This window comes from Scatophagus argus, chromosome 21 (genome assembly GCF_020382885.2).
Source record: "Scatophagus argus isolate fScaArg1 chromosome 21, fScaArg1.pri, whole genome shotgun sequence".
Classification (NCBI taxonomy): domain Eukaryota; kingdom Metazoa; phylum Chordata; class Actinopteri; family Scatophagidae; genus Scatophagus; species Scatophagus argus.
The window spans coordinates 7,557,699-7,582,188 of NC_058513.1; the positions used below are offsets into that span (position 1 = coordinate 7,557,699).

General features: G+C 40.2%; 4 protein-coding genes across 6 annotated transcripts; 2 read left to right on the forward strand and 2 right to left on the reverse strand.

The window, feature by feature from the left end:
• The first annotated feature begins 469 nt into the window (after positions 1-469).
• LOC124053214 (cytochrome b-c1 complex subunit 2, mitochondrial) lies at positions 470-5,777 on the forward strand. Of its 2 annotated transcripts, none has more exons than XM_046378242.1 (14): positions 470-620; positions 1,261-1,347; positions 1,785-1,934; positions 2,149-2,213; positions 2,316-2,372; positions 3,039-3,163; positions 3,541-3,638; positions 3,728-3,785; positions 3,958-4,053; positions 4,154-4,353; positions 4,531-4,611; positions 4,759-4,835; positions 5,116-5,269; positions 5,420-5,777. In XM_046378242.1, the coding sequence occupies exons 1-14, from the start codon at positions 588-590 to the stop codon at positions 5,501-5,503; spliced, it is 1,365 nt and encodes a 454-aa protein (XP_046234198.1). In that variant the 5' UTR covers positions 470-587; the 3' UTR covers positions 5,504-5,777. The 2 variants fall into 2 exon arrangements, with proteins under 2 accessions (XP_046234198.1, XP_046234197.1); XM_046378241.1 differs by lacking the exon at positions 1,261-1,347 and adding an exon at positions 1,383-1,484 and having other exon boundaries at positions 490-620.
• Positions 5,778-5,904: 127 nt separating this feature from the next.
• LOC124053220 (uncharacterized protein C16orf52 homolog B-like) lies at positions 5,905-14,940 on the forward strand. 2 transcript variants are annotated; one of them, XM_046378251.1, is made up of 4 exons: positions 5,905-6,881; positions 6,977-7,036; positions 10,937-11,149; positions 12,519-14,940. In XM_046378251.1, the coding sequence occupies exons 1-4, from the start codon at positions 6,863-6,865 to the stop codon at positions 12,701-12,703; spliced, it is 477 nt and encodes a 158-aa protein (XP_046234207.1). In that variant the 5' UTR covers positions 5,905-6,862; the 3' UTR covers positions 12,704-14,940. The 2 variants fall into 2 exon arrangements, with proteins under 2 accessions (XP_046234207.1, XP_046234206.1); XM_046378250.1 differs by having other exon boundaries at positions 5,905-7,036.
• Positions 14,941-15,115: 175 nt separating this feature from the next.
• Positions 15,116-21,353, reverse strand: tmem235b (transmembrane protein 235b). Its single transcript, XM_046378248.1, has 4 exons — positions 20,844-21,353; positions 20,639-20,719; positions 20,339-20,476; positions 15,116-15,646 (listed from the first exon to the last, which is right to left on the reverse strand). Exons 1-4 carry the CDS (start codon positions 21,019-21,021, stop codon positions 15,417-15,419), a joined length of 627 nt encoding a protein of 208 aa, XP_046234204.1. The 5' UTR covers positions 21,022-21,353; the 3' UTR covers positions 15,116-15,416.
• A 149-nt stretch (positions 21,354-21,502) lies between these two features.
• On the reverse strand, positions 21,503-24,202 carry birc5a (baculoviral IAP repeat containing 5a). The gene is made up of 4 exons (XM_046378252.1): positions 23,982-24,202; positions 23,403-23,512; positions 22,018-22,135; positions 21,503-21,784 (listed from the first exon to the last, which is right to left on the reverse strand). The coding sequence occupies exons 1-4, from the start codon at positions 24,087-24,089 to the stop codon at positions 21,692-21,694; spliced, it is 429 nt and encodes a 142-aa protein (XP_046234208.1). The 5' UTR covers positions 24,090-24,202; the 3' UTR covers positions 21,503-21,691.
• Between the last annotated feature and the right edge of the window lie 288 nt (positions 24,203-24,490).

The following is a 24,490-nucleotide window of genomic DNA, read 5'->3' on the forward strand; positions in this document are numbered from 1 at the left end:
TATGACGCTGCCAAACAAACAGTGGGTCTGACAGTGTCAAAATTAACAAATGCAAGGTATGATAATTAAATGATAAATAATAGTTACAAGATAAAACAGCAGTGGAAAATTAGAGATTTAATGCTACATACTAATTTACAGTCATTACAGAAAAAATGTCTTTTTGTCTGTAAATCTACATTTATATATATGGAATTGAAGATCATCATAAAATGGATGATGCTTGTTTTTTAATTGTTTTGGATAACATACGAAATTGAACAGTCATACATTACTTTTTACAAAAAAAGTAAAATCTGTCATAAAATTACCAGTAATACACACGGAACCAGGTCTTGTAATACCAAAACAAATGTGGCAGTGTTTCAGGCAATGCAGTGTAGGAGGTTGAAATAATAACACATTATTATAATACTATTATTGAACATTATTCGTTTCTGGTTGTCTCACACTCCCTGACAATAGAGGGCGCATGCTCGTTGGCTCAGCGGTAGTTTTGCAGGTGAGGAACTCGCTGGGCATTCTGGGTAGGGCACTTTCACGACAGCCATATTGCTTCATCGTCCTGATTGAAGGAGAGAGGGGAGATGAAGGGGATTCGGGGAATTAGTCAGCTATCGGTAAGGACTCAGCTAAATTATTCCACATATTTTGTGTCGGGACAAGTGTACACGCTTTAGCCGTCCCTCTCAGCCTGTGTGAGATACTCGGACGGTGTGAAAAATGTGAAAAATCCTGGACAAGGTGTGATGAAGAGCAAACGTGGAAGCAGTTAGCTTAACCAGTCAATATCGTTATATATTGACTATATAATGTATAAATCCACCCTATAGGTTAAGTCTTTGTACATTTGAAGCACTGTTTAACTCATAATTCACTCAACTTGGGGCCAAACAAAACCGTTAACTCAACATGCTTAACATTTTAGAATAAGCTCCCTTCTTGTAGACTTGATTTAACATCTCTTTCACAGCTAATGTTGATCTGAAGCTAAAGCTTGTGGGGGTCTTTTATCTTACATTTAATTTCTAAACGTACTGCTTGTAATATTAAACTATATCACAATTTGAGAGTTGTGTTTGGCATTGTACAACCTCATCATTCACCAAAACAAAAATAGTGATTGCCAGTGTCCAAATTACATATTTTTTCTTAGTATTTGAAAAAACTCACTCTCCTAAAAATGCCCTCACATCATTCAGCAAGCCAGCAACACATTACTTGTAATTTCCTGCCTTCCCATGTTTTCTATTTTTCCAGACAAGGCTTTTCGCGGCCCAGGCTGCCCGTAAGGTGGAGTTTACTGGGGCCGCCGAACACGTTAAGTTTCAGCCGCAGGATGTGCAGGTCAGTGGCTGCTCACTTGTCTTTCTTCTTCACAGAGACGCTTCTATGCGGCCTCCAGAACAAGCCAGTCCCTTGCCCAGCCTCTGTCTGGCCTCAAGCTCTCTCCAGTGGCTGTCCACTCCTACCAGGATGTCCATGTATGTTGGGGATTTAAGAGGAGACTGTGCTGGGGTTGGCTGCATCCAGACAGTGTTATTTTTGGGTCTGAGAATGCTGAGATCAGTTTGTTTGTCTAAAAAATATGTAGGTTGCTAGCTTTTTATGTTTTAGCTATTCGTCTCCTCTAAGTATGTTATGTTAGTATAAAATTTAATCATCAAATAATCTTAGATGACCTTTTAAAAGTGTAAACTGAGGCATAATGGCTTGTTTGTTTTAACTACATGAATCTTGATGGAAATTAGAAAACTGAATGACATCTCTCTGTGTGTTCACAGATGACTCGCCTGCCCAGTGGACTGGTGATCGCCTCCCTGGAGAACTATTCCCCAGCCTCCAAGATTGGAGTTTTCATCAAAGCTGGCTGCCGTTATGAGACTGCTGACAACCAGGGGGTCACCCACCTCCTCCGACTGGCCTCCAGCCTGGTATGATACGGCATGCATCTTGTATTTTGATTTTGGTTTCGAATGACTATTGATAGCTTAGCAATCATGTGGTTGTCCTTTGCCCAGTTTTAATATATTACTATTCATATGGCTATAAGACATAAGAGCAAGAATGCACCCAATTAATATTTTCAAGCATATCTGCCCTCTGAGCCAGGTTGGTATTGACTTGTTGGCATTTGTACTTTGCTAGACAACCAAAGGAGCTTCAGCTTTCAAGATATGCCGTGGTGTAGAGGCAGTGGGAGGCAGCCTCAGGTCAGTAACTTTCAGGAAGGGTCATAACATACCACTAAATACAAGTTTTTTCCTTCATCATTATTTTTATCTAGATATATGAATGTTTTTGTGTCTTTACAGTGTGACCTCATCCAGAGAGAACATGATCTACACCATTGACTGCTTGAGAGATGACATGTGAGTTTTAATAATATCAGTGTTGTAAATTAAAATGGCAAAAGCCAGAAATCAAGAGATTGTGATAAAAAAGCCTCATGTTTGTAGTGCAAGGGGTATCGATACTCAATCCTTCAGACTAGAAAAGTAGCTGTAAAACACCTTGCTTCTTCTCTGAGAACTGTGGCTGAGGTCAGCTTTAGTTAAAGTCAGTTACACGAGGGTGACAGCATAACGCGACAGCTGCCACTTGCACTATATTTATGTAAAAGAACAAAAGGAATTTTAACTGGAGAGGCAGATGATGGAAGAAGCTGGAGCTTTCAATGACATCACACCTAAGTTGACCACAGTGTAGTAAAAAAAGTCAGAAAATAAAATTGATTACGCTAGGTAGGCTAATTGTCACCTATGTACCAGTAGACCTTGATAACAATACATTGCCTGATATTTTATTAGCAACATGTCCACAAAATAGGGTCAGGGTTGGTTAGGTTCTCTGACTTTGCAAGTCAGAGATCCAACTCCGGGGGGGTTTTCAAAATGAAATTTCTGACTGGGAACTCAGAAATCCAATCTTCCCAGTTCAAATGAGCACACCATATGCTGCAGGAGTGGCTGTGCTGAATGATGGCACTGTTACAGCTCTTCACGTGTTTTTCTTCATCTTCATTATCTGTCTTGCAGTGACACGGTGATGGAGTATTTGATCAACGTGACAACAGCGCAGGAGTTCCGGCCATGGGAGGTGACAGACCTCACGCCCAGAGTGAAGATGGACAAGGCCCAGGCTGCACAGAATACTCAATTAGGTGGGCCTTTATTTCTCTTGCAATACAAGGGTGGTGGCATGCACACTGCTAAAAGATCACCTCTGAATGTGGTCTGAGTGATTGGATCTCAGTGTGTGGCTGTATTCGAACAGTCCACTTGTGACCAGATCGCTCAAGATGGATGTTAATACCAGAATGCAAAGCTTGATTAATGACAGAAGCTGCTGCAGTTAAAGCGACAGTCCCTAACTTTGTCCTCACTGTAAAATCTGCAGCAAAGTCGAAACAACCAGCATATAGTTTATAGTCACATAGTCTGATCTTTTCCCCCCAAAAACTGTCAGTTACTTGAAGATCAAATCCAATAAGATCAGAACATTGCAGTTTATGGTCTTATCTTTTTCTGTCATTTCCAGGTGTGGTTGAAGGCCTGCATGATGCTGCCTACAAGAATGCTCTCTGTAACTCTCTGTACTGTCCTGACCACATGGTTGGCAACATCAAATCTGAACATGTAGGTATTGTGTTTTTATTTTTTTTTAATGTTTATTGCATTCATGCACCCATTTAAACCCTCCTTCTAATGTTTGTACTTTTCTGCAGCTACACCAGTTTGTCCAGAACAATTTCACAAGTGCAAGAATGGCCCTTGTTGGACTTGGTAAGGGTCATTCTAACTTTTAACATAATAACCTTATAAGGGCATCAGGACTGCTTTGAGTTAATGTGTTTATATGATGCCGTTAGTGTAAATGGACAACAAAGTAACATACCTGCTGCTATCCTGAATGGCCAAATGATCATTAAATTTATCATTTTCATCTTTCCTTCAGGTGTCGACCACACAATACTGAAGCAAGTCGGGGAGCAATTCCTCAACATTCGCAGTGGGGCAGGTACCACAGGGGCCAAGGCTCAGTATCGTGGAGGTGAGCTGACCCTAAGTTGTAAAAACTTTGCCTGTTGGTCTCACACCACCTAGAGTTTCAATACAGCTTTACTGCTTCTAACCCAAGAAAATGTCTCCAGGTGAGATTCGTCTGCCCAGCACCAGCAGCATGGTCCACTCTGCAGTGGTCAGCCAATCAGCAGCAGCAGGCACCAGCGAGGCTCTGGCCTTCAGTGTCCTGCAGCATGTACTGGGAGCTGGTCTGCATGTCAAGAGGGGCTCATGCATCACCAGCAAACTGGTCCAGGGTGTTGCCAAGGCAACTGCTGACCCATTTGATGTGAGTGGTTGCCAGTTTGTGATATAAACTTGTAAAACAGGCCTTGAGTGGCTTAGTGTGGGACTATGGCAGCATTTTGTGCGTCTTTACCTTGAAAAGTCCACCCCGCCTCTACAAATATGTGAAATCATCATTGCAACATGGATGTAAAAACATTTTCTTTTTTTTTCTGAACAGGTCAGTGCTTTCAATGCAAGCTACTCTGACTCCGGTCTTTTTGGGGTGTACACCATTTCACAGGCTGCAGCTGCTGGTGATGTGAGTGTCCCATAGTCATTACAGGAGTCTGTTCATCGGCACAGACTCTTCAACATAGTAACCGCAGTCTTTTTCAACTTTTCCAAAATGAAACCGGAAACAGTAAAATGTCCTGATGTAGTCTGTTTCTTTTTCCTGTTTCTCTAGGTGATCAAGGCCGCTCTTGCCCAGGTGAAAGCTGTTGCTGATGGCGGAGTCACAGCTGCTGACCTCACTCGGGCCAAGTAAGACAAACAGACAGATGCCTCTTTCTAGGATGCATTGAAAAGTCAAATTTTATATTTCCCTTTTATTTAACAATAAAAACCATCAAAGTTGTCAGTTTTCTCTAACTCTCAGTGAGCAAACAAATAAGAGTATTTCCCAAAATATGTGAACATCGATTCCAGTGAAGACATCTCATCTTCTTTCTTCCTTCATACTTAACATTCAGAAGAAAATACACCAAGCTGAATGTTTGCACTATTGTGGCTGAGGAAGAACTTGCCTTTGATTTGTCTACAGGGCCCAGCTGAAGGGGCAGTTCCTAATGTCTCTGGAGACTTCAGAGGGTTTGCTCGATGATATGGGCTCTCAGGCTCTGGCCAACGGATCCTACTGCTCCCCTGAGGAAATCTCCAAAAACATTGACAATGTCTCCTTGACCGATGTCGCCAACGTAAGACGTTTGTTTCTTGTTTGTGCTCTGTCATTGTTAGGATTTACTTCAGCTAGACAAGAATGATATGATTTGCTTTATTTAGTGTGTGAAAAATGTGTTTTGTCGTGAGTAATGGTATTTGTTAACATCCTTGCTATTTACTTCCAGGCTGCCAAGAAATTTGTGTCTGGCAAGAAGACAATGGCGTCCAGCGGCAACCTCATAAAAACACCCTTTGTGGATGAGATCTAAAGCCCTCCTGGTCACCTCATACTGTACCTAACTCTGCCAGCAAAGCAGAATTTGTTTCTTCTACATTTTGACAAACGGGAAGGTCATCATCACATTTTGCAGTTTTGTTATTCTGAGAAATATAATGTCATAACACCATTTGCTATCTGTGGGTGTTGTAACAGTATAATTTCAGGTGATGCTGTTATGGTGCATCACAATGTTGTCCTCCACTCATCTGTCCACCTTAACTGTATAGCTGATGTAAAATAATGAATAAATTCTATCTACCATATACAGTTTTTAAGTGTTTTGCGTCTTGAATACTATAAAAAGTAGGAGTTTTATTGTGGCAGTTCATTCTTGAATTGAAAACTAGCAGATCAAGAAGGAATTCTGTGGTCTACTTACTCTCTTGTTTTGGAGCTTCAGACAAAGTCAGACTAAATAAGCATGAACTGATAAGTGCTGAAAGTCATGGAAAGTTTAAACATCTTTGTTACCATGGCAACTGAGCAAACTCGGTGACAATAAAGGTTAATACTGTCGAAAACTCCAGAGCAAACTAGTAAGTGAACCTTGAGATGAAATTTAGACAGCACTAGTATGGGGGGAGTAACTTAAACTGCAAAATGTGCTAAGAGGTTTAGCAACTCATTTAAATCATTATCGCGTGTAAAATTGATGGCTTGTGCAAAAGAAACGGGAGCGTCGGGAACTTACGGATTTTCTCGCGAGAGTTCTCCGCCACAGATATGGAGACGCGACCGGATTGAATTTTAGCAGCCAGTGTTTGGAGAGGACAGCATCGTATTACAGTAAACTTGTAACCTCACTTGCAGTGCTCAGGTGCTCTTAAAGGGCTTACATGTCGATATTGCGCATGTGAGTGTGGAGATTCTGAAGTCCAGAAAAGCGCTTGTATGTGAGTATGGGCGGCGTTTTCCTCATGTGTACAGCCAGAGAAAAGAAAAGGCGTCGGTATGGGGGGAGAGAGAGCTCAGGGGCTCCGTGCAGACTCAGGAAATAAGTGGACTGCATGCATGAATCCGCCTTCACTGCTCGAGAATCGTACAGCTTCACAAACAAAAGATTTCTGTAAATTCTCCACTCGCTTTCTGTAAATGTCATCGCGATGCATCCGGAGCTAAATAGTCCATGAGCCCCGGTATCGATCCAGCCAGCAGGTCGGGCCCGGCTGGGCTGGTTGGAGGTGTAATGCGTAATAAAGGAATAATTTGAGAGGGACACCGCCTGGGATCAAACACGATGTGCGGACTAATGGTGGATCAAACGGACCCCATCGCGATCAACGCAAGTTCCCTAAAGCCGGCTGGGATGACGGGACGCGAGAAATGGGTTTAGGTCACTGACTCCTAAATGTACCGCCTCCCTTTGGGTGAGATAGAGGCACAAAAACACTCTGTCCTCCACCTGTGTCCATCAACATGGATAAACTCACCGTGATATCAGGATGTCTCTTCCTCGCTGCAGACATCTTCGCCATCGCCAGCATCGCCAACCCGGACTGGATCAGCACTGGAGATTCAGCTGGTAGGTTGTTGTTTGCACTTTTTCCTGGAAAAAGTGGAGGTCAGGTCATCTGGGAAGATATTATGTTAAGTGTGCTCTGACCCTGGATAAATAGTGTTTTCATCTGAATATCCACAACCTGAAAGGCAACAGTTGCACAGAGACACAGCAATTTGTGTGCCAAACTTTTTGACTCCTCACTAATCAAAATGAAGTAAAGTCAGTACAGAATATGATTTATATATGTATCATGGGTTGTGATCAGTGAAGTTTCTCTCTTTGAAGCCCATAGCTGCTTGAAATATCGATTCACAGATCAGCATTGCACTGTGATAACACTGTCAGACTTACTATGAGCAGTTACAATTGATAGAACAGAATCAGAAAGCTTTTCTTCTTCTTTCTTTGCAAAAATGTGCCGCTTACATTACCCACAATGCAGTTTCTGTTGGATTTTGGTAAATTATACTAGCAGCTGCTTACTTAGCCTCGAGACGAGGAGCAGACTACACAGGTCTGGTAAGCTTACTTATTACTTATTTAGCAAATGTTTTTCTTCTTCCAATTTTCAAACTTGTAGTTTCTAGTGATGCTGACTCAAGTGACATCACTTCAGGTAGCGTCTGATTTCAGGTGCCTCCCTATGGAACCAAAAGATTAAATCAGAATCATTTTAAGAACTTACATTTTTGATTTTTTGTTCACATTTAAATTAAAATCATTTTTATGTATATAGCACCTTTTACAATCAAAATGGTCTCTAGGTGCTTTACAGAAACCCAGAGCCTGAACCGCCGAGCAAGCATACTGTGACGAGGAAAAACTAGAAGAACGACATTAGACATTTAGTCATGGATATTAAATGTTTTGAAAATATTTAGGGTTTAAATTCATATTTTGCAGCTCTAGAGTCAAATAATTGTGTCTGACAGTATAATCCCGCTTTTCAGCTACTGATGGTTTGATGAGCATCTGGCATCAGTGTCAACAGGTGCTGTACTGGATAAAATTAAAGGATTAGTTATCGTCTATATGACAATATTACAGTAAGTAAACACCGTTGCGGGGGCAGTCAAATTTGATTGATTTCACAATAAATCCTAGCACTAAAGTGCTGAACACAGGTGTTCAGTCAGCCTCCCCAGTTACGGCAGAGTAATGTTCAGATGCAAAGTCCAGAGGCTAAACGTTGACTACAACCAATGCAACAGACAAACAAACCATTACAGTATATGCACAGCTGGCCGAGGTTCTTGTCAGCCTCGATCCCAATGCCACGGTGGAGAAGAGATAAGCGTGTAACAGCGTACTGAGTGGTTATTACAGGATTTGTTTTGTTGTAAAAATACTGACTGCAGCTGCAGTTTGAGGACATAATGAGCAGTTTTTTGTCGCATAATTAAACATGTAACCGAGCACCAGATCTCTGTTCCTCAGTCGTCATATCACAAAATAGACTGAAGTTCAGAACAAGTCACACGTTGAAGGTTTTTTACTTTTCTATTCTTCATAGTAAACAATGGTGTGAAATGACTGTACTAAAAGCCCTTTGTTCCTGTTTAATTTGCCAAATTGTAATTACCTGAGGGCAGGAAGTGCTGTTTGGGAGTGAAGATGTGTGACTTTTAATTAGGTCTCTTGAGAGAGTAATATTTTCCACCTGGAGAATTAAAGCTCCTCAGGCTCAGTCATGACGTGTTTTATTTTGGCTCTGAGCGTTTGGCATAAACCAAGAAGTCAGAAACTTAAAAAGATAAGTGATAGTGTTTAACAACTTTTCTCAAACTGTGCCACTGCACTTAGACCAGCTCTGATAAGCCTGTTCACTACGTGCAGGCTAAGGTTGGCCACTTGTAAAGCACACATGCTCGTATGCGCACTACAGGTATGGCAGATATCTTATGTCACAGCTGGCCATTTCTCTTTGAGGTGAACAAGTTTCACAGTTCTAAGATACTTGGAGTGGAAATCCCCACTCACCATCAGATACAATTAGTCATGGTTTTTAAGGAGTAGATTTAACCATAATTTAAGTTAATATTGAATGTCATCCTTAGGATTTTAGATTTTTGATCTAAAACTTATTTTAAGTTTTACGTCAACTTTTTGAACTTTGTAGTTTGTCCGTAACATCACAGGAACCTCATTAGGGCAGGTCTTAACTGTATTACCGACACTGTGGTCATTCACTGTTTAACACAGTACTAAAGCCTGACAGACACACACATTATGTATATATATGTGTGTGTATGTCATTGCATGACTTTCATTCATAGTCATTCATCTTTAATTTTTTTAATCACATCCTCATATTCATGTAAAACAAAACCTCTCTCCATAATGGCATGAATCAAAACAAAAAAGTATGGAGTCCATTATGCAGGGAAGTGAATGCACTGTTTACGTTGTCCCCCACCCTGCGGTGTGAAAGAATGTGTTGAGAGGGAACAGGATGTCCTGTGTATAGGGGAAATAAGTCAGCCTGCAGGAGGATATGGTTCAGGCCTGATGTTCCTGTCAGCCTGGTCCAGGTATCATCACCCAGCAGTGTATCCACCATCATCCACCAGGTCATTTGAAGCCAAAGATAATTTTTTTTAAGGAGCTGATTTTATTTTCGTGGTATGATCCTATATAGGATATAGGAGCATTATGTTTTTACACAATTATATAGTTTAAGAATACTTAACAGTTAAATGTACTTTAAATACAATTTGTTTATGCAAAAGAAGCTTATTTTATTTAATTTCCCTTCTAATTACAAGATATTGCAGTAAGTGGGTTTTCACTCTTTGCAATATTTGTTGCTTGTAATTTTGGCCATCATCACAATTATGTTAATTTTGCAGTAACTGGGTTTAAATTGCCCTGAATAAATCCATAAATCCATAATATGTACAAAGCGTTCTTCTGCGTCTGCTTGGCAGGCACTAACTGCTTGCTGAAGATAATAAGTAAGAAAAGGGAGGGAGACAAAAGAATAAATGAAGGTGTGGGAGGATTTCATTTTGCATTAATGTGCTCTGTGTTGTGAGCAGGCTTCTGTGTAGTCGGACTGGATGCAGAGTTGAGCTGATGTAGTCTCTGTTAGGCTCCAGATGTGTGTGTGTGTGTGTGTGTGTTATATGCAGAAACCCTCGTACCTGACATCACAGCACTCAGCAGGTTTGGTGAGACAGGAGGCCGTCAGATGATTTGGCGTCTGATGTTGGATCATTGATCTCTTCATTTCCGTATTGGCTGTTAATCTTACACTTTCTCTCTCGCTCTGTGATGTTCTGGTGGTTCATGCCAAAAACCCGACTCTGTTTGATCCCATTTTTCGATGCAGTTTTTATAATAACATTTTATCAAATTACAGTGTAAAAGTTGTTGCTCCTAGTGATGAACTTACAGAGAATATCACCAAATCTGCTGCTCTGTTCAGCTTTACTGAGCTTTATGTTGAGTTTCGGTCCACAACTTTAGTATTTTGGTTCACTCTTGCATTTTTACAACTGAGCCCCACCCACTTAAAACCAAAGACACTAATACTGTAATGTTAGAAGAGAAACAACTAAACCCTGTAAACTGTCCTAATGATGGAGGAATACTTTGTTGTTTTTAGGGCTTTATGTTTACACAGGTAAACAAAAGGTTTTTGAAACCTTAATTTTCTGTCTTCACATTTCTCATAGGGCAGATTTGTCAACAGTTATAAGATTTATAACTTTTTTATTTGCAGTATTAAGCATGCTATGTTAAAGGATTACAGAAACAGGCCGCTTATGCTGCTCCTCTGGTCCTCAGCCAGCCTCCCATGTCTTTTCAGCCAGTAAGACTGTCTCTGATATCAGATTAATAGACATCTGGGCGATTCTCAGATCTTTTTTAAAGCTGCTGTATCTTTTATCCCCCCCCCAACCCCGTGTCTCCATCCAGGCTCTCTGACTGTGGGTCTGGTCCGGCAGTGCCAGACCATCCATGGCCGAGACAGGACCTGCATCCCTCCGCAGCTGCCCCCAGAGTGGATCACCACACTCTTCTTTATCATCCTGGGCATCATCTCCCTCACTGTCACCTGCAGCCTCCTGGTGATGTCACGCTGGTGCCGCGAAGCTGCTCGATATGCCCGATGGATCGCCTTCAGTGGGAGTAGGTGTTAATTGTCACGTCTCGTCTTCTTCAATTCATCATTATGCATATTAAAGTCGCCAAGTTAAAGCACCACATCAAGGTTAGAAATATACTGCTGCTTGAGGCAAACTGCACATTGTAGTTTATAAAATGCCAGTGAAGGTAAGAGATGTTGCTTAAGAATCTCCTGTGAAATAAATCAAGTGTAGCTCGACATCAGAATTCCGCATTTCATTTTAGGAAAGCTTTTAGTCTGGTAATTATGACCTTCTTGATGAAGTGACTGCAGAGGAGCTCTAACTGATGTGCTGGTTTCTATTTTTACAGCTAAGAGACAGAGTTTGTCTGTTAGACGGGACCAGAACAGGAGCTGTGCTTCACTTGCCTCTAAATATAGAAAGATAAGAAGACTCTTCTCATGACTAGACTCTCATACTGGGGGGCAGTTTTTCCACACACATTTTAATATAATGTTTAATAATATTTAGTACTTTATAGTTATTTGGATACCATGAAAAAATGAAAAGTTGAAACAAGAGCTGAGTTGTCTAGAGCAGTGATTTGTCAACACTTTTTGTCAGGTGGACCCCCACAGGGATGTCAGATGAACCCAAGTACCCCTTCATTGACACTGCCAACTTTTTCAACCATTTATCACTTTTAACTATTTTAACTGTTTATCTGTTCTGTTAAGCTAATCATGTAACTGTCTGACCATTGCTTTAACTGTTCATTTTAACTAGTTTTCTGTTACATTTAGCTGACTATTTGAACCATTTATCCATTACTTTTAATGAACCATTTTAGCTGTTTGTCTGCCTATTATCATTCTGTTACATTTTATCCATTACTTTGACCTATTTGATAACTTTTCTGTTTCAACCTAGTCTAATACTTGTAGTGATCAACAATGGATCCAATATTTAATTTCACCATTCATCCTGTACCTTTCAACTGTTTCCTTCAAAGTAACCTTTTACTCTTTAACTGTGTGTCCATTACTTTTAGCTAACTAATCAATATTTGTTCGTTCCTTTAAGGTAACCTTTCAGCCACCCATTACTATTAGATAGCATAACTATTTACACATCAACATTAAACTATTTCCACCTTTGATCCATTACTTGTAGCTACTTCAACTGTTACTCTTCCCTTAGCTAACTGCTTCAAATCAGCTGCTGGCTTGCTAACTAGTTTTGATGTACCTTCAGCACGTCTCAGTCAAGTGTTGGAGCTATCTTAATTTTTGGACATATTTTTAAATGTAAATCTTAATATCTACTTTCAAATCTTTCCTCGTACTCCCAGTGGCACCTCCTGTTGGGAATCACTGGTTTAGTGTGTTGATCTTCTTCTTCTTTTGCTTCTTTTCTTTTCTCTGTCACAGTGGTCCTCTTCTGTATGGCCGCCCTCATATTCCCGATCGGCTTCTACATCGATGAGGTTGGAGGGCAGCCATATAAGCTCCCAAACAACACGGTGGTCGGCTCCTCCTACGTACTCTTTGTTCTTTCCATATTCTTCACCATAGTGGGACTGCTGTTTGCTGGGAAGGTCTGCTTGCCTGGCTGACATACCCTCCTCCTCCTCCTCCTCCTTGTCTTTTTGAGAAATGCTGCCATTGGAGTAAAATTTTGTCTTGACTCATCTGTGGCAGTGCTGGAAGCGTCATCAGAGTGAAACAAAACTGAGAAGCACCTGTTTGTGGTTTCCTGTTGGATGAATTGTCAAGATGCTCGTAATGGCAGTGGAAATCATTGTGGACCATCTGTTTGGTCAGAGGCTGAGCAGACGCAGGGACCTTTGAAATGGCGGTCGTCAGCATCCGTCCTGAATGAGCGCGAAGTGATAGACAGGAGAATGTTGAAAAGCATGGATAAAAACAACAGGACTTTGAAGTGAGCCTGTGGTAATATCCATCATCTTAAGATTCAGTGACAGATAAGCTTGCTCTTCTCATCAACCAAGATGCACATATTGAGGTCAGACCGGACACTGGCCTAAACACCAAATATTGGCTGGTTACCTCCAATACCACAGAAGTTTTTCCCTGACCACAGCTACATGAAACAGTCTGTAATAATGAATTCTCACTTTCTCGGCACATTTTATTTATTTGTTTAATTGCTCAGTTATGTTTTTTGTAAAGATGTTTTGTATTAAAGGTCCTAATGTATCCCAGATTTTCCCTGCCATTAAAGTGGTGAATCACTTTGCCTTAATGAGCTCTTAACCTTAAAATAACTACAAAATATTGGTGATTTTAATGGGGTCGGCTCTAAAATTCAGGATACATGATATGATTTGACATAAAAATGTTTGAGCTGGGCAAAAATGCGTTTTCAGCAACATCTGTCCAAAATGATTGATAAATGACACACGTTAGTTAGTCAGTTGAACTCCTCTCTCTTGCTATCGGAGTGAGTAATGTAAAGTTGTGTCTGTGGATGGGTTGCAGGACAATGAGCTGGTCTCTCTTCGATGCTGTTGAGCTGAATCTTCGACACTACGGATCAGCTGTGAGCACCAGAGTGAGACTCACATTGGCAGGTCAAAGCTTTGATGTTTTTATGTACTGAATGTATGACTCACCTTTTGGGGCATTTCCTGTTGGTTAAACACTGTATCAAGAAATGACTGAATATTTAACTAGTTACTAGTTACATTTGGGACATTGATGCCTGCTTCATTTCTGTATAAATGAACCGGCAGCCAGTCTGTGTCATCAGTTTTTTTTTTTTAATTTGTTTTTTAAAGCACTCGGGTGTTGAATGAGCGTGGAGGTTCTCATCTCATTAAAAATGACTCATTGGAATACTGATTGTCTCATCAGTTTGTTTTAATAATTTAACAGTTTACAGTGAGAGGAGGCCAGATGCAGACAAGCTAGTAGCAGTTCAGGAGATCAACTTGCAATCATCGCAAATAAAAATGGCAGATTTTTCTTCTTTTAAAGCTCTGGTATATTGAAAAACCAACACATACAGTAGCTGCTATGCTGTGGAAATCTTGTTTTTCAGCTGCAGGATTACATGTTTTTTTTTCTCAGTTGTAAAGATTTGTGAAAGATTTCCATAGCTCATTTAATAAAGTCAAACATTTCAAGATTAGAGCTTTTTTTTTTGTTTAAACATACAAGCCAAAATGAATCTCGCTTTTGTCTTTAATCTTTATCTGCAGCAAAGCACAGGCTTGTTTTGAGCACAATATCACACCCACTTTTCATCCTTTTTTCTGTGTGGATGGACAAGATGTTTAGGTTGCCATAGGAACATTTTAGAAAAGTATTTGGCGATGTGTGTGTGAGTAGGAATCTAGTTGTCAAGTGAAGAAGCGCTGCTATTTTAAGCCCCCAAAATACTTTTGTTCAAGTTTTTCTACTTTGCCCTTCTTTATTTTTGGGGGGGGAGGGGGGAGAAAGAGACTTAACAGATTCTATCTCTGTCTTCTATGACATACAAGCAGAAAGAAACACTTCTGACAAATGAAAATTCTCAACAACGAGACAGACAGATATGAGAGATTGGAGAATTTGCCCTGTTCAGGCCTAATCACACTTCATGGTATGAGAGCATGTTTGGTGCACACATTAGAAGGAGGATTATAGCTCAGAAACAGCAAAACAGAATCTGCCACACACAAACCTATTATTAAACACATAAAAATTAGCTGGTTATCAAGAAACAACACTGACACTGTTACTTAATCGTGAAAGAACGTAGGAACAGTTAAGACTTAGGGAATTAAGTGCTGATCACTTAAATCTTCAAGTGAGCTCCAAAAGCAGACAATAAGGTGCAGCAGTAGTGCAACAATTTATAAGCTGCAGTCAACACATTTTCAACCAAAAAATACACACATATTCTAACACCAAACATTCAAAAACAAACGTGCCTAATGTGAAAGGTTGTGACATTTAAAATGTATGTACAGACTGAAATTAGAATGTAGTGATCTTGGATAGCAAGTAAGCTCATCAGTTTAGACTAAATCACAAAAGCCACTTCAATTCTTACCACAAGAGGGCGCAATTTGGTCAAATTTAACTCGATGATCAGCGCAGCAATCTTCTACAATCTGAGGGGGATTAAAGGATGGTAAACCTATAAACCACTCTTTTGAAACAGTCCAGCAGTTTAATTTTTGTATTTTGTCAAAGCCTCAGTGCTTTCCAGCTATTGTTTATTATCTAGTGCTAATGCTGGATCACATGGCTGCAACACTTACAGTTCCATACAGTCCAGTTCTCAACCTGAAAGTGCTGGATCTACTGTGGAGATTTATGTCAGGCCATGGTGGGACTGCTGTGCTGCCGCTTGACCATACGAGCAGCTGAAAGCAGCAGTACGCCAGCGAGGAGCTCCAGGCCGTAGGAGAGCCAGGCTAGACCTAGAGACCAGCCGAAGGATGTGTGAACAAAGGCCAGACCCTCCTTTCCCACCAGTCTCTCCGTCTCAGCAAGGGCCTGGTTTGAGTAAATGATGTAGAGGCTCACACCGGACAGGGTCAGCAGACCTGGAGAGAGATGAACCATACACACAGACATCGAAGAGATTTGGAAGATTCAAATAAAGACATCACAGTGGTAATTTCATCTACTCTTACCAGGTCATTTCGAAATTGGGACTAGGGATAGTCTAATTATTGGCTGGGCCCATTATCAGGTCTGCTATTCAGCATTTTTTAGAATACTGGTCATAGTATTTTTTTTTTTTTAATTTTCAGTAAAATAAATTAGCTTAAAAATACATTTTGAGAATAGTAGATAAGAGTAGATATTTTGTATTAATAATAATCTAAATCTGAAATAATTAAGTTATCGAGTACAGTACAACAATATTAGCTTCAAAAATGCTTCAAAAATTAGTGAAGAGGAAATATAGCAGAAAATGGAAATACAAAAGTATAGTAAAAGTACATCAAAATTGTTCTTAAGTATAGTATTTGAGTAAATTGAAATTAGTTTTAGTCCATCATGGGTTATTCTAAATTTTTGGCTGTTTTTACTTTTGCTGTAAATGTAACTATACTATTAACTATATCACTGTGATATTCCAAGATAATCAGTATCACTCCTAAAAATACATATCAGTCAATCCCCACTTTATATATTAAGTCTTCATCTACTTGACTTCTCCAGGTCGTAGAGTGGAGCTGTATACCATCAGGGCTTTCTATTCACTGCCAAACAGTTTATGAATACTAATGTTTTTAGGCACCGACATTCACGACTTCTTAAGGCAATGCACCAGCTATTATAAAGCGGATATTCACAACAGTCTGAGCTGCGTGCTCATCAATAAAACCCAATAACACTGAGCCATTAACCAGCCAAAATCTCATATTGGGAGAGACAGGAAATATAGTGACGCATGTGTTGTCTGCTTACACAACATTCTAGTCATCAGGGGCCAGACTGAGACACACACAAAACCACATAGTCCCGACAGAAGTGTTGCTATTGGAAACCCTTGTAAATCTGATGGCTTGCTACTGGTTTTAAGGGGATGCGAGTTGAGCACAGAGGCGACCCAGGGAGGGACTAATAATCCTTTTATTGCAATTACCCCCTGGGGTGCCACGAAGAAGCTGCATCTAATTTTTACACTGTTCACTGTGAAGAGCAGACGAGCAGAAAAACACAGAGAAACAGACAGTCAACTGCTTCACATACTTTACATGCTAAAAGAACTATTACTACTGCTACTACGTTTGTAGTTTTGGGTATACTGTCTCAACAACCATTGGACAGGATTGCGATGAAATTTGCTTAGACACTCATGTTCCCCACGGGACAAATACCTTCAGTGATGAGACTTTTCCTCTGGCTCAATCATCATGTCAAAATTTCAATTTGTCCGATACTCTGATTTGTGGTCAAGGCTCCCAAAACTAATAACGTCCCCATGTACTCTGTGTTTAGAGCTAAGAACAGTACTGCATTTGAACATGGTAAACATTACCTGCTAAACACAAGAATGTTAGCATGCGGACGTTGGCATTTGTCAAAAATCTACACCCTGATTTTCAATGTATACAACAGCAATAATAACAATAATTTTGGTCATTTACACAATATTAATGGAAACACATAATCTACTTCTGCTTTTAGTCATATCTGTGGATGCGCTTTCAGCCTGGAAGCACTTTGTAAATGCTGAAACTATGCTAAAAATGAAGTAATAGGGAAGACAATGGAACAACTCTGCAGGGAGCCCATACAAATACTCATTAGGCTGTTTAATGGCCAGTGAGGAAAGATGTCACAACATTAGAGCAAGAACAGAATATATATATGAGTGTGTGTGGAGTGTTTTTGCATTGATATCAATACTACATGCATCTGTATGTATATATGTGTTAAAAGCAATTAACAGAAAAGCAGAATAGAGAAATTAGCAGCAACACTCTGTCGTCGACACTCATCGTCGCACACTTCTGATCTGCTCCATTCACACGTGGGCTCATTGCATACACACATTCGGCGCAGCCGGGCAATGAACAGTCCAGGGAAGAGCTGCTGGTGTGAACATAGCTTCACCCTCTCATTTCTGACATTTAGACCTAAATGCAATTTCCTGCTTGTGCTCAGGATTTATTACCACAATACACGCTAACTAAGTATGAGCTCAGGTGTTAAACGTTAATTAACAAATACTCGGAGCAGAATGTAACCAAATCAAATAGAAATTTAATTTTAAGAGCAGCAGAAGTCTGAACAAAAAAATCCTGGGGACAACAAAAAGAAGGAAATGCAGAATTGGAAGAATTGGAAAGTCAACAAGTTCACAATTCAAGCCTTTATTCCATTCCACACATCGCCATGTGCTGCTTATTAAAGGGAGACTATAAAGAGTCTTTCTAAGTAAGTGTTTATCCATCACAAGGTCCTCTTTATGGAGGTCATAAGGGACAGGAGAGCACCCAAGAGAACCAGAGGGAAGAGCTGTGCCAGACACTCAGACACTATTGCTTACGTGCCCATAAAAAAAACTTGATTACTGTAAATACCCACATTAACATGATAGCGTTAACTTGGTTAGTGGTAATCTAAATCCCAGTAACCCAAATTTACATGATTTGTTTCATAATTAAATACTTATCAAGGTAACGGTTGTGTGGTAGCTTACGGAAAGCATGTAGTTGCATTTAGTTTTAAATGTAACATGAATTATGATTTTTATTTATTTATCTGTATCATGTCATTATTTGAAAAACATATTGCAAAAGATCAGTGATTTAACATTTTGCATTTAGTATCTTTATGTGGCCTACATGATTCATCAGCTCAGTGTCCCAGCACCTGCAGGTTTTGGGAGGCCTTAACTGTCTGCACAAACAATGTGAAATTAAAGACGGTCTGAAAGGAAATATAGAACATTAGAGACACAAATTTTGGATGCAGTTGTTTCCAAGGCAATTTTACCGCTCTGTGGTGCCTCCCCACAGAGCACTAAAAAGCTCACAAAGACCATTGGAATCCAGGATGAAGCACTTCTGATGTAACAGAAGCGAGAGCAGCTACACACACATACACACGCCCGCCTGTTCACGCATACTTAACCAATATAGCCAAATCAAACAGCCAATCAGTCTTAGGTGGTAATAAATGTCAGTCCCTTTGGCCACATGAGCTCTATAACTATAAGGTCAGTTTCAGCCCTGCACATAAACCGCTCTCGTCTGCTCAAACGAACCACATGACCCCGCTTTACTGCCGCCCTCCAGCCGTATATATACTCCACCAAACCCTCCACAGTTTTCTAGTGCTTTTCTCTTTCTTCTGTAGGCTATTATCATCAGTTCATTAAAGGTTGTATGAACGGAGGCACTAAATGTGACCAATAATTCTGCTACTGTGGTTTTCCATCAGAACAACTAAAATATCAAATGAAATAATTGCTTAAAAAGGGACCTGGCCATCATTTGTATGTCATTATCCATCAATTAATTCAGCTGAAATTTCCATATTCTTCAATTCAAATGCTGTGTGCAAACAAATCAAACCGTAATAATAAAAGTTTCCAGTGTTTCAAAGATTTTTAAAGCAGCAGGGAATCAAAATCAAAAATTCTGAAAATAACTGTTCACAATAATAAAACACGCACACTTCTGCGGTATCCTGTTCCTCACAGCACACAGCCATTCGAGGGAAGTGATCAATAGCAAGTGTCGAGACAATCGACTCTCCTTTATTCCACCACCTAATGGCTCCTGCTTTATTTAACGCTGAAGTAAATGATCCAGAGCAAAACTGCACTGATGCGTGTAGCTCTCTCTTCCACTTACTGTGATATATTAAGTCATCTTTATTAGCACCATTGCTCTGTCTACAACTTTGTGGCAATAATGTGTAATTCAAATATTTCAGCCACCATCGAATCTTAAATGTGATGAAAGATGCCAAGGCCGTAACCAGGAAGTCAACATTGAGGGGCTGGGGGGCCCTTCATCCAAAATAATTCCAAATCTGAAAACCAATTTCCTCTCCTTCCCTCTTTGTCCTTTTTTCTCCTCTTCTATCCATTAATAAAATGATGATTTTCATAACACAAAAGCTATCACAATAGACAGTGATCTTGTCTGTGTTAACACTCATATTACGCTCCAGTTTTCCACTTTTTAATACATCTGAATGTAATGAATTAGACAGACACTAAAGTGTATGACTACCCACAGCAGCTGAACAGCAGCTTCTGTTTCGGTATGGCAACTCCACTTGGACAAACCATACACGGAAGTGCAGCAATGCTAGGACCGGCAGTATGACAATGACATTTTGTTTAATTCAGTTGTTATTCTGGTTACATTTGCTAATGATTATTTTTAGTGATAGTACATCTTGTGTGTTCCCCTCAATGTGTGTGATAAATATTGAAAGACTCAGTGTGAAAACACAGGTCAAGCAGTTGTTAGTGTGTACTGTCCATGCTGTGTTTTTAAGCTCTAACAAGTTTTGCCAGAAGTAACAGACACAATGCTAGCATTGATCCATCTTGATGCGTGAGAGCCTCTGGGCACTGTGCCTTTTCTTTTAGTGGATCTGTGCTGAATGGAAACCACCCCCCCCCCCACACACACAATTCCTCCTAAACTACAAGCACAAACTGGACCAAAACAACTCGACTCCACCTGATCCCATAGCTGAAAATGGATACAGTGAGCGCACAAATTGAGACAAGGAGGAACAAGGAGCCCCGAACTTACTGCAGACGAAGAAGTAGGAGGCCGTGCCAGTGAGGAGGACAGGGCTCTGAGCCAGGGAGCTGACCAATCCACAGATGCCACCAAACAGCAACAGGACCAGGCTGAGGGGAAGCAGCACCACTATGGCGCTGTGCATGTCTGCATAGAAACACACACACACACACACACACACACACAAGAACAGATGGATTATGGAGCATCTGTGGGGTTATGGCCATCCTGACAGTCAAACTTCATTAGCATATTATGTGTTTATGGTGAGCACAGGGCTTGATCACTGCCGGAAGAGGAGAGACTCACTCAGCATGTGCAGCTCAGTCTCAGAGTACCTGGAGTAGTCAGCTGCGAAAGAGTCAATAGAGTCTGCGTGCATCTTCCCACCTGCATGTTACAATCAAAAACACGAGGGAAAGTATCCAGATTATAGTAAAACAGCTTTCATGAGCGCTGAAATGACAATAAAACCTCATCAATACTGAGAAGAACTTATGGGAACGTAGCCCACCTTCGTTGATGCTCCACAGTCCCGAATGGGAACTCATGTCCTCCAAGTCGCTCATGTTCGAAGGATTCGTCTCTATGATGTACCAGTAATCGGTGCCGAGAGAAGTCGCCAGAAATGCGAAGCTGAGGATGCCGCAGACGCCGGCTGAAATCACCAGGGAGCCAAAGGTTACCTTCATCCTGTACAGGTGAGGGTTGGTTTTGCGCCTAACAGTGAGGACTTCAAGTCAAGGCGCGTCGCGGATTTTTCTACTGCTGATCCAGTCTTTCAAACATAGAAACGCTCTTTGCAGTGTGACGGCGTTGAGCTTTCCCGTGAAGGCAGCAATTAAAATCGACACTGTGTACTTGGAGATCAACTTATCCCTGACTGAATTATTCAAGTGACAAAGCTGCGAAGATGATCACAGTCTGAAGAGTCCAACAACAGCGCCTCCTGTCTGGGAGGGGCTTCAGTTTGTTCGGGAGGCGCACAATTTCAAGCACTACAAGGAGAGAGACGATGTTATTGGAATATGGGGTGTCAGCTGCGCTTACACTTACTAAGGTAAAAAAAATAAGGATGCACAGATACATTTTCAAGTCTTATACGGGGTTGATCAAGCACCACCGGTCAGAGCAACCCATGATTTTGTTTGGGATAAAAATAACACCAGACTGTTTCACAGCAAAGAACAAGTTTAATGAATAAAAACGGGAGTTAATACAGATGACAGTGTTACAAAGAAAACATGAGGGCTTATGGAGGGAACATGAAAAGCATTTCAAGCAGAAAACAGTCAGTCGCTTTCCAGCTACAATTAATCTCTCACACACCACCCATCTCATTCATCAGCATCTATTCTCACGTCACTCTTCACCCATGGCTGTCTTGATGATATCTGTTCTTCTCAGTTTGGCTGCCTCTTCAAACTTGCTGATGGCCTCGTTACAGGATTTGTTCTGTGGGTGGAGGAAATGAAATCTGGATCAGAAATGATGCCAAGGTCCCTTGTTCTCACAGGAACTTTAACACTTTGCAGGGGTTAGTCGTGAAAGATAATATAACTGAGATACAATAGTGAGAGAACAGACTAGTGAAATGCGAAGGCAGTTATACAGTTTTATCTGACTTAACAGTCAATTGATTACATTATGCAAGTAATTTGAGAGTTATGGTTCGCTGAAGAACATACAATGATGAACTTGTGCCTCTCCTTCTGTAGTTTGAAGAATTCCTCCACTGTCAGTTCTTCCACTTTCTTCTTCAGGGCGATGAAGTGGCAGGAAGGTGAATGAGATTTGTGCTCCTTTCTGACAACAAAACACGAGAGTGATTTGACAAATATTTAATTTCGAGGACAATGCACAAATTGTGCACACACACACATAAGGACTGAATGGACAGCACTCCAACACAAGCCCGCTTGCTATGGAGAAAACAGCCAAAACACAACATAATACACAGTGTTGTGAGGTTTAACGGCAGTGACAACTTCACAGCAACTCAACCGTTTCATTTCAGTGACCGTAAATATAAAGCTAATTTCCACATTTACAGGTGATGATGCACCAGTTTAAAATAGGGGTGTGGTGTCATACTGGTACATACTTGACCATAACTGTGATATGAAAAAAAAAAAAAGAAAGAAAGAAAAACTGGTATTGTGTCAATAATAAACAGCAAAGATGTTAGGCCTTGCAGACCTTTTGTTTATCAGTTCATCTGGCTGCTTTTTCACTATTCATTAAGTATATGTTGTTTTTCTCCCTGCACCCATACTTTGAGTCTAATTCATTTGCCAAAAAGAGAAAAAACACACGATAAACAAAAAGTTCAAGATGAATTTCACTTATAGCATTTATCTTTTTTTGTTTTTTTCAAATTCTCTACTGATATCTTGGTTATATTATTGTGATTTTTTTCTAATCTGTAGTGAAAATCTAATATTGTAACAGCCCTTGGTACAAACACTGCAAAACAAACAACAACAACAAAAAAAAACATGTCACACACCAAGGAGGAAAGTCTTGTGAACTATAACAGTAAGTGGAAAATCTCACTGGAAACGGTCACAAGCCAGCTCTCGCATACACATATTCAAATAAGTTTTATAAGCACTGCACTGATTTTACACATTAAAGATGAGTTTATTAGTTATTTGAAGTACCACTCTACATGCAAAAACAGCTGTATATACTGTACGTTATGAAGATTTCTGAAGTCTGAGAAAACGTACATGAATTTAAGAAATCCAGTGTTTTTTGGAGCTTGAGAACAGAACAGAAATAACCTGATAATTAAAAAAAAACATGGTGTGTCAATCTCTAGCACCCAAAATTTATGGACATGCAGTATTAAACCACTAGAGTGCTGTACTGCCCCTGTATACATATAACGATGAAATATTTTCATTTATAACTTTCCTCATTATTTTGTTTTTTTTACATTTACATTCAGCATTTTTACCATGCTGAATTTGTTGTTACACAACCCTGTTTCTCTAAGATGTTTATTATGATTATTATTATTATTATTGTTATTATTATGCCCCATGAGCTGAGTAATGTGTTATCTTACTCTGGGTCGTCCTCCGGCTCCCAGCCCTCCAGCTCTTTACGGCAGAAGAAACACATAGCGATGTCTGGGCTGTTCTCTGAAGGGGTATGAATGAAGCCAGCTTTGGCCATCTGGCAAAACAAATGAGCAGACAGACAACATTTAAACAAAAGCTGTATTTGGTGCTGAAATGATCACTCAATTCATTAGCTAACCTATAGACAGAAAATGAATCAACAAAAACTTTATTGTTCCATAAATATTGTATAAGCAAGCAAATGCCCATAACTGAAACAATAGTAGATCCCCAGAAAATTAATCGTCAATTATTTTGATAATCAACCACATGTAAAATGTAACCGTAAACGTCTCAAATCCAAAGCCTTCACTGCGAGAAGCTAATCTAACCACTGCGACAGAGCTAACGTTATTCTAAATTAAAGAACTGAATACCTAGCTAGAGTTATTATCTAACAGATGTGCATCTAGAGTTAAGGGTGCATCGCCTATCATCTGAACATTAACTGTTTCTTCTTGCATTGGAGCTTACTGTTACTATGCTAACCGCACAAATGTTAAGCGTTTTAAACATGCACTCACGTTCTCCGGTGTACATGTACAGTCTTCGTCGAATGGCCACCCCTCGAAAGTTTTCAGTCTGTTCTCATAAAAATACATTTTGATATCTTCTTCGTTACAAAGATCCATTGTATTTAACGTTAAAAATCGTCGACAACTTCACTTCGAACGGCTGTATCAGCACCACCTAAAGCCTCCGAGCTAAACGGTGTTTTCAAATTTCGGTAAGTGTTCACTTCAACTGTTTTGATTGGTGGATCAAGGCCACGTGCTTTCCGTATTCTCTTCTTCTTCATGGATGACAACATATAAAGTGCACAGACACGGCACCCAGCGTTCATTGCTGTGTAAACTCATACTGGAGCTGAAACTGTTGTCTAACACAATACATTTTCTTAATAAATTGTTTTTGGGGGAATACAAGTCACATTCCTCTTGTCTCCGAGCCTTGAAATAATTTGAAACACCAAACCAACACCAGCCGTCTTGAATGTGGTTTCCGTATATTTTTCAAGGATAATGTAGTTATT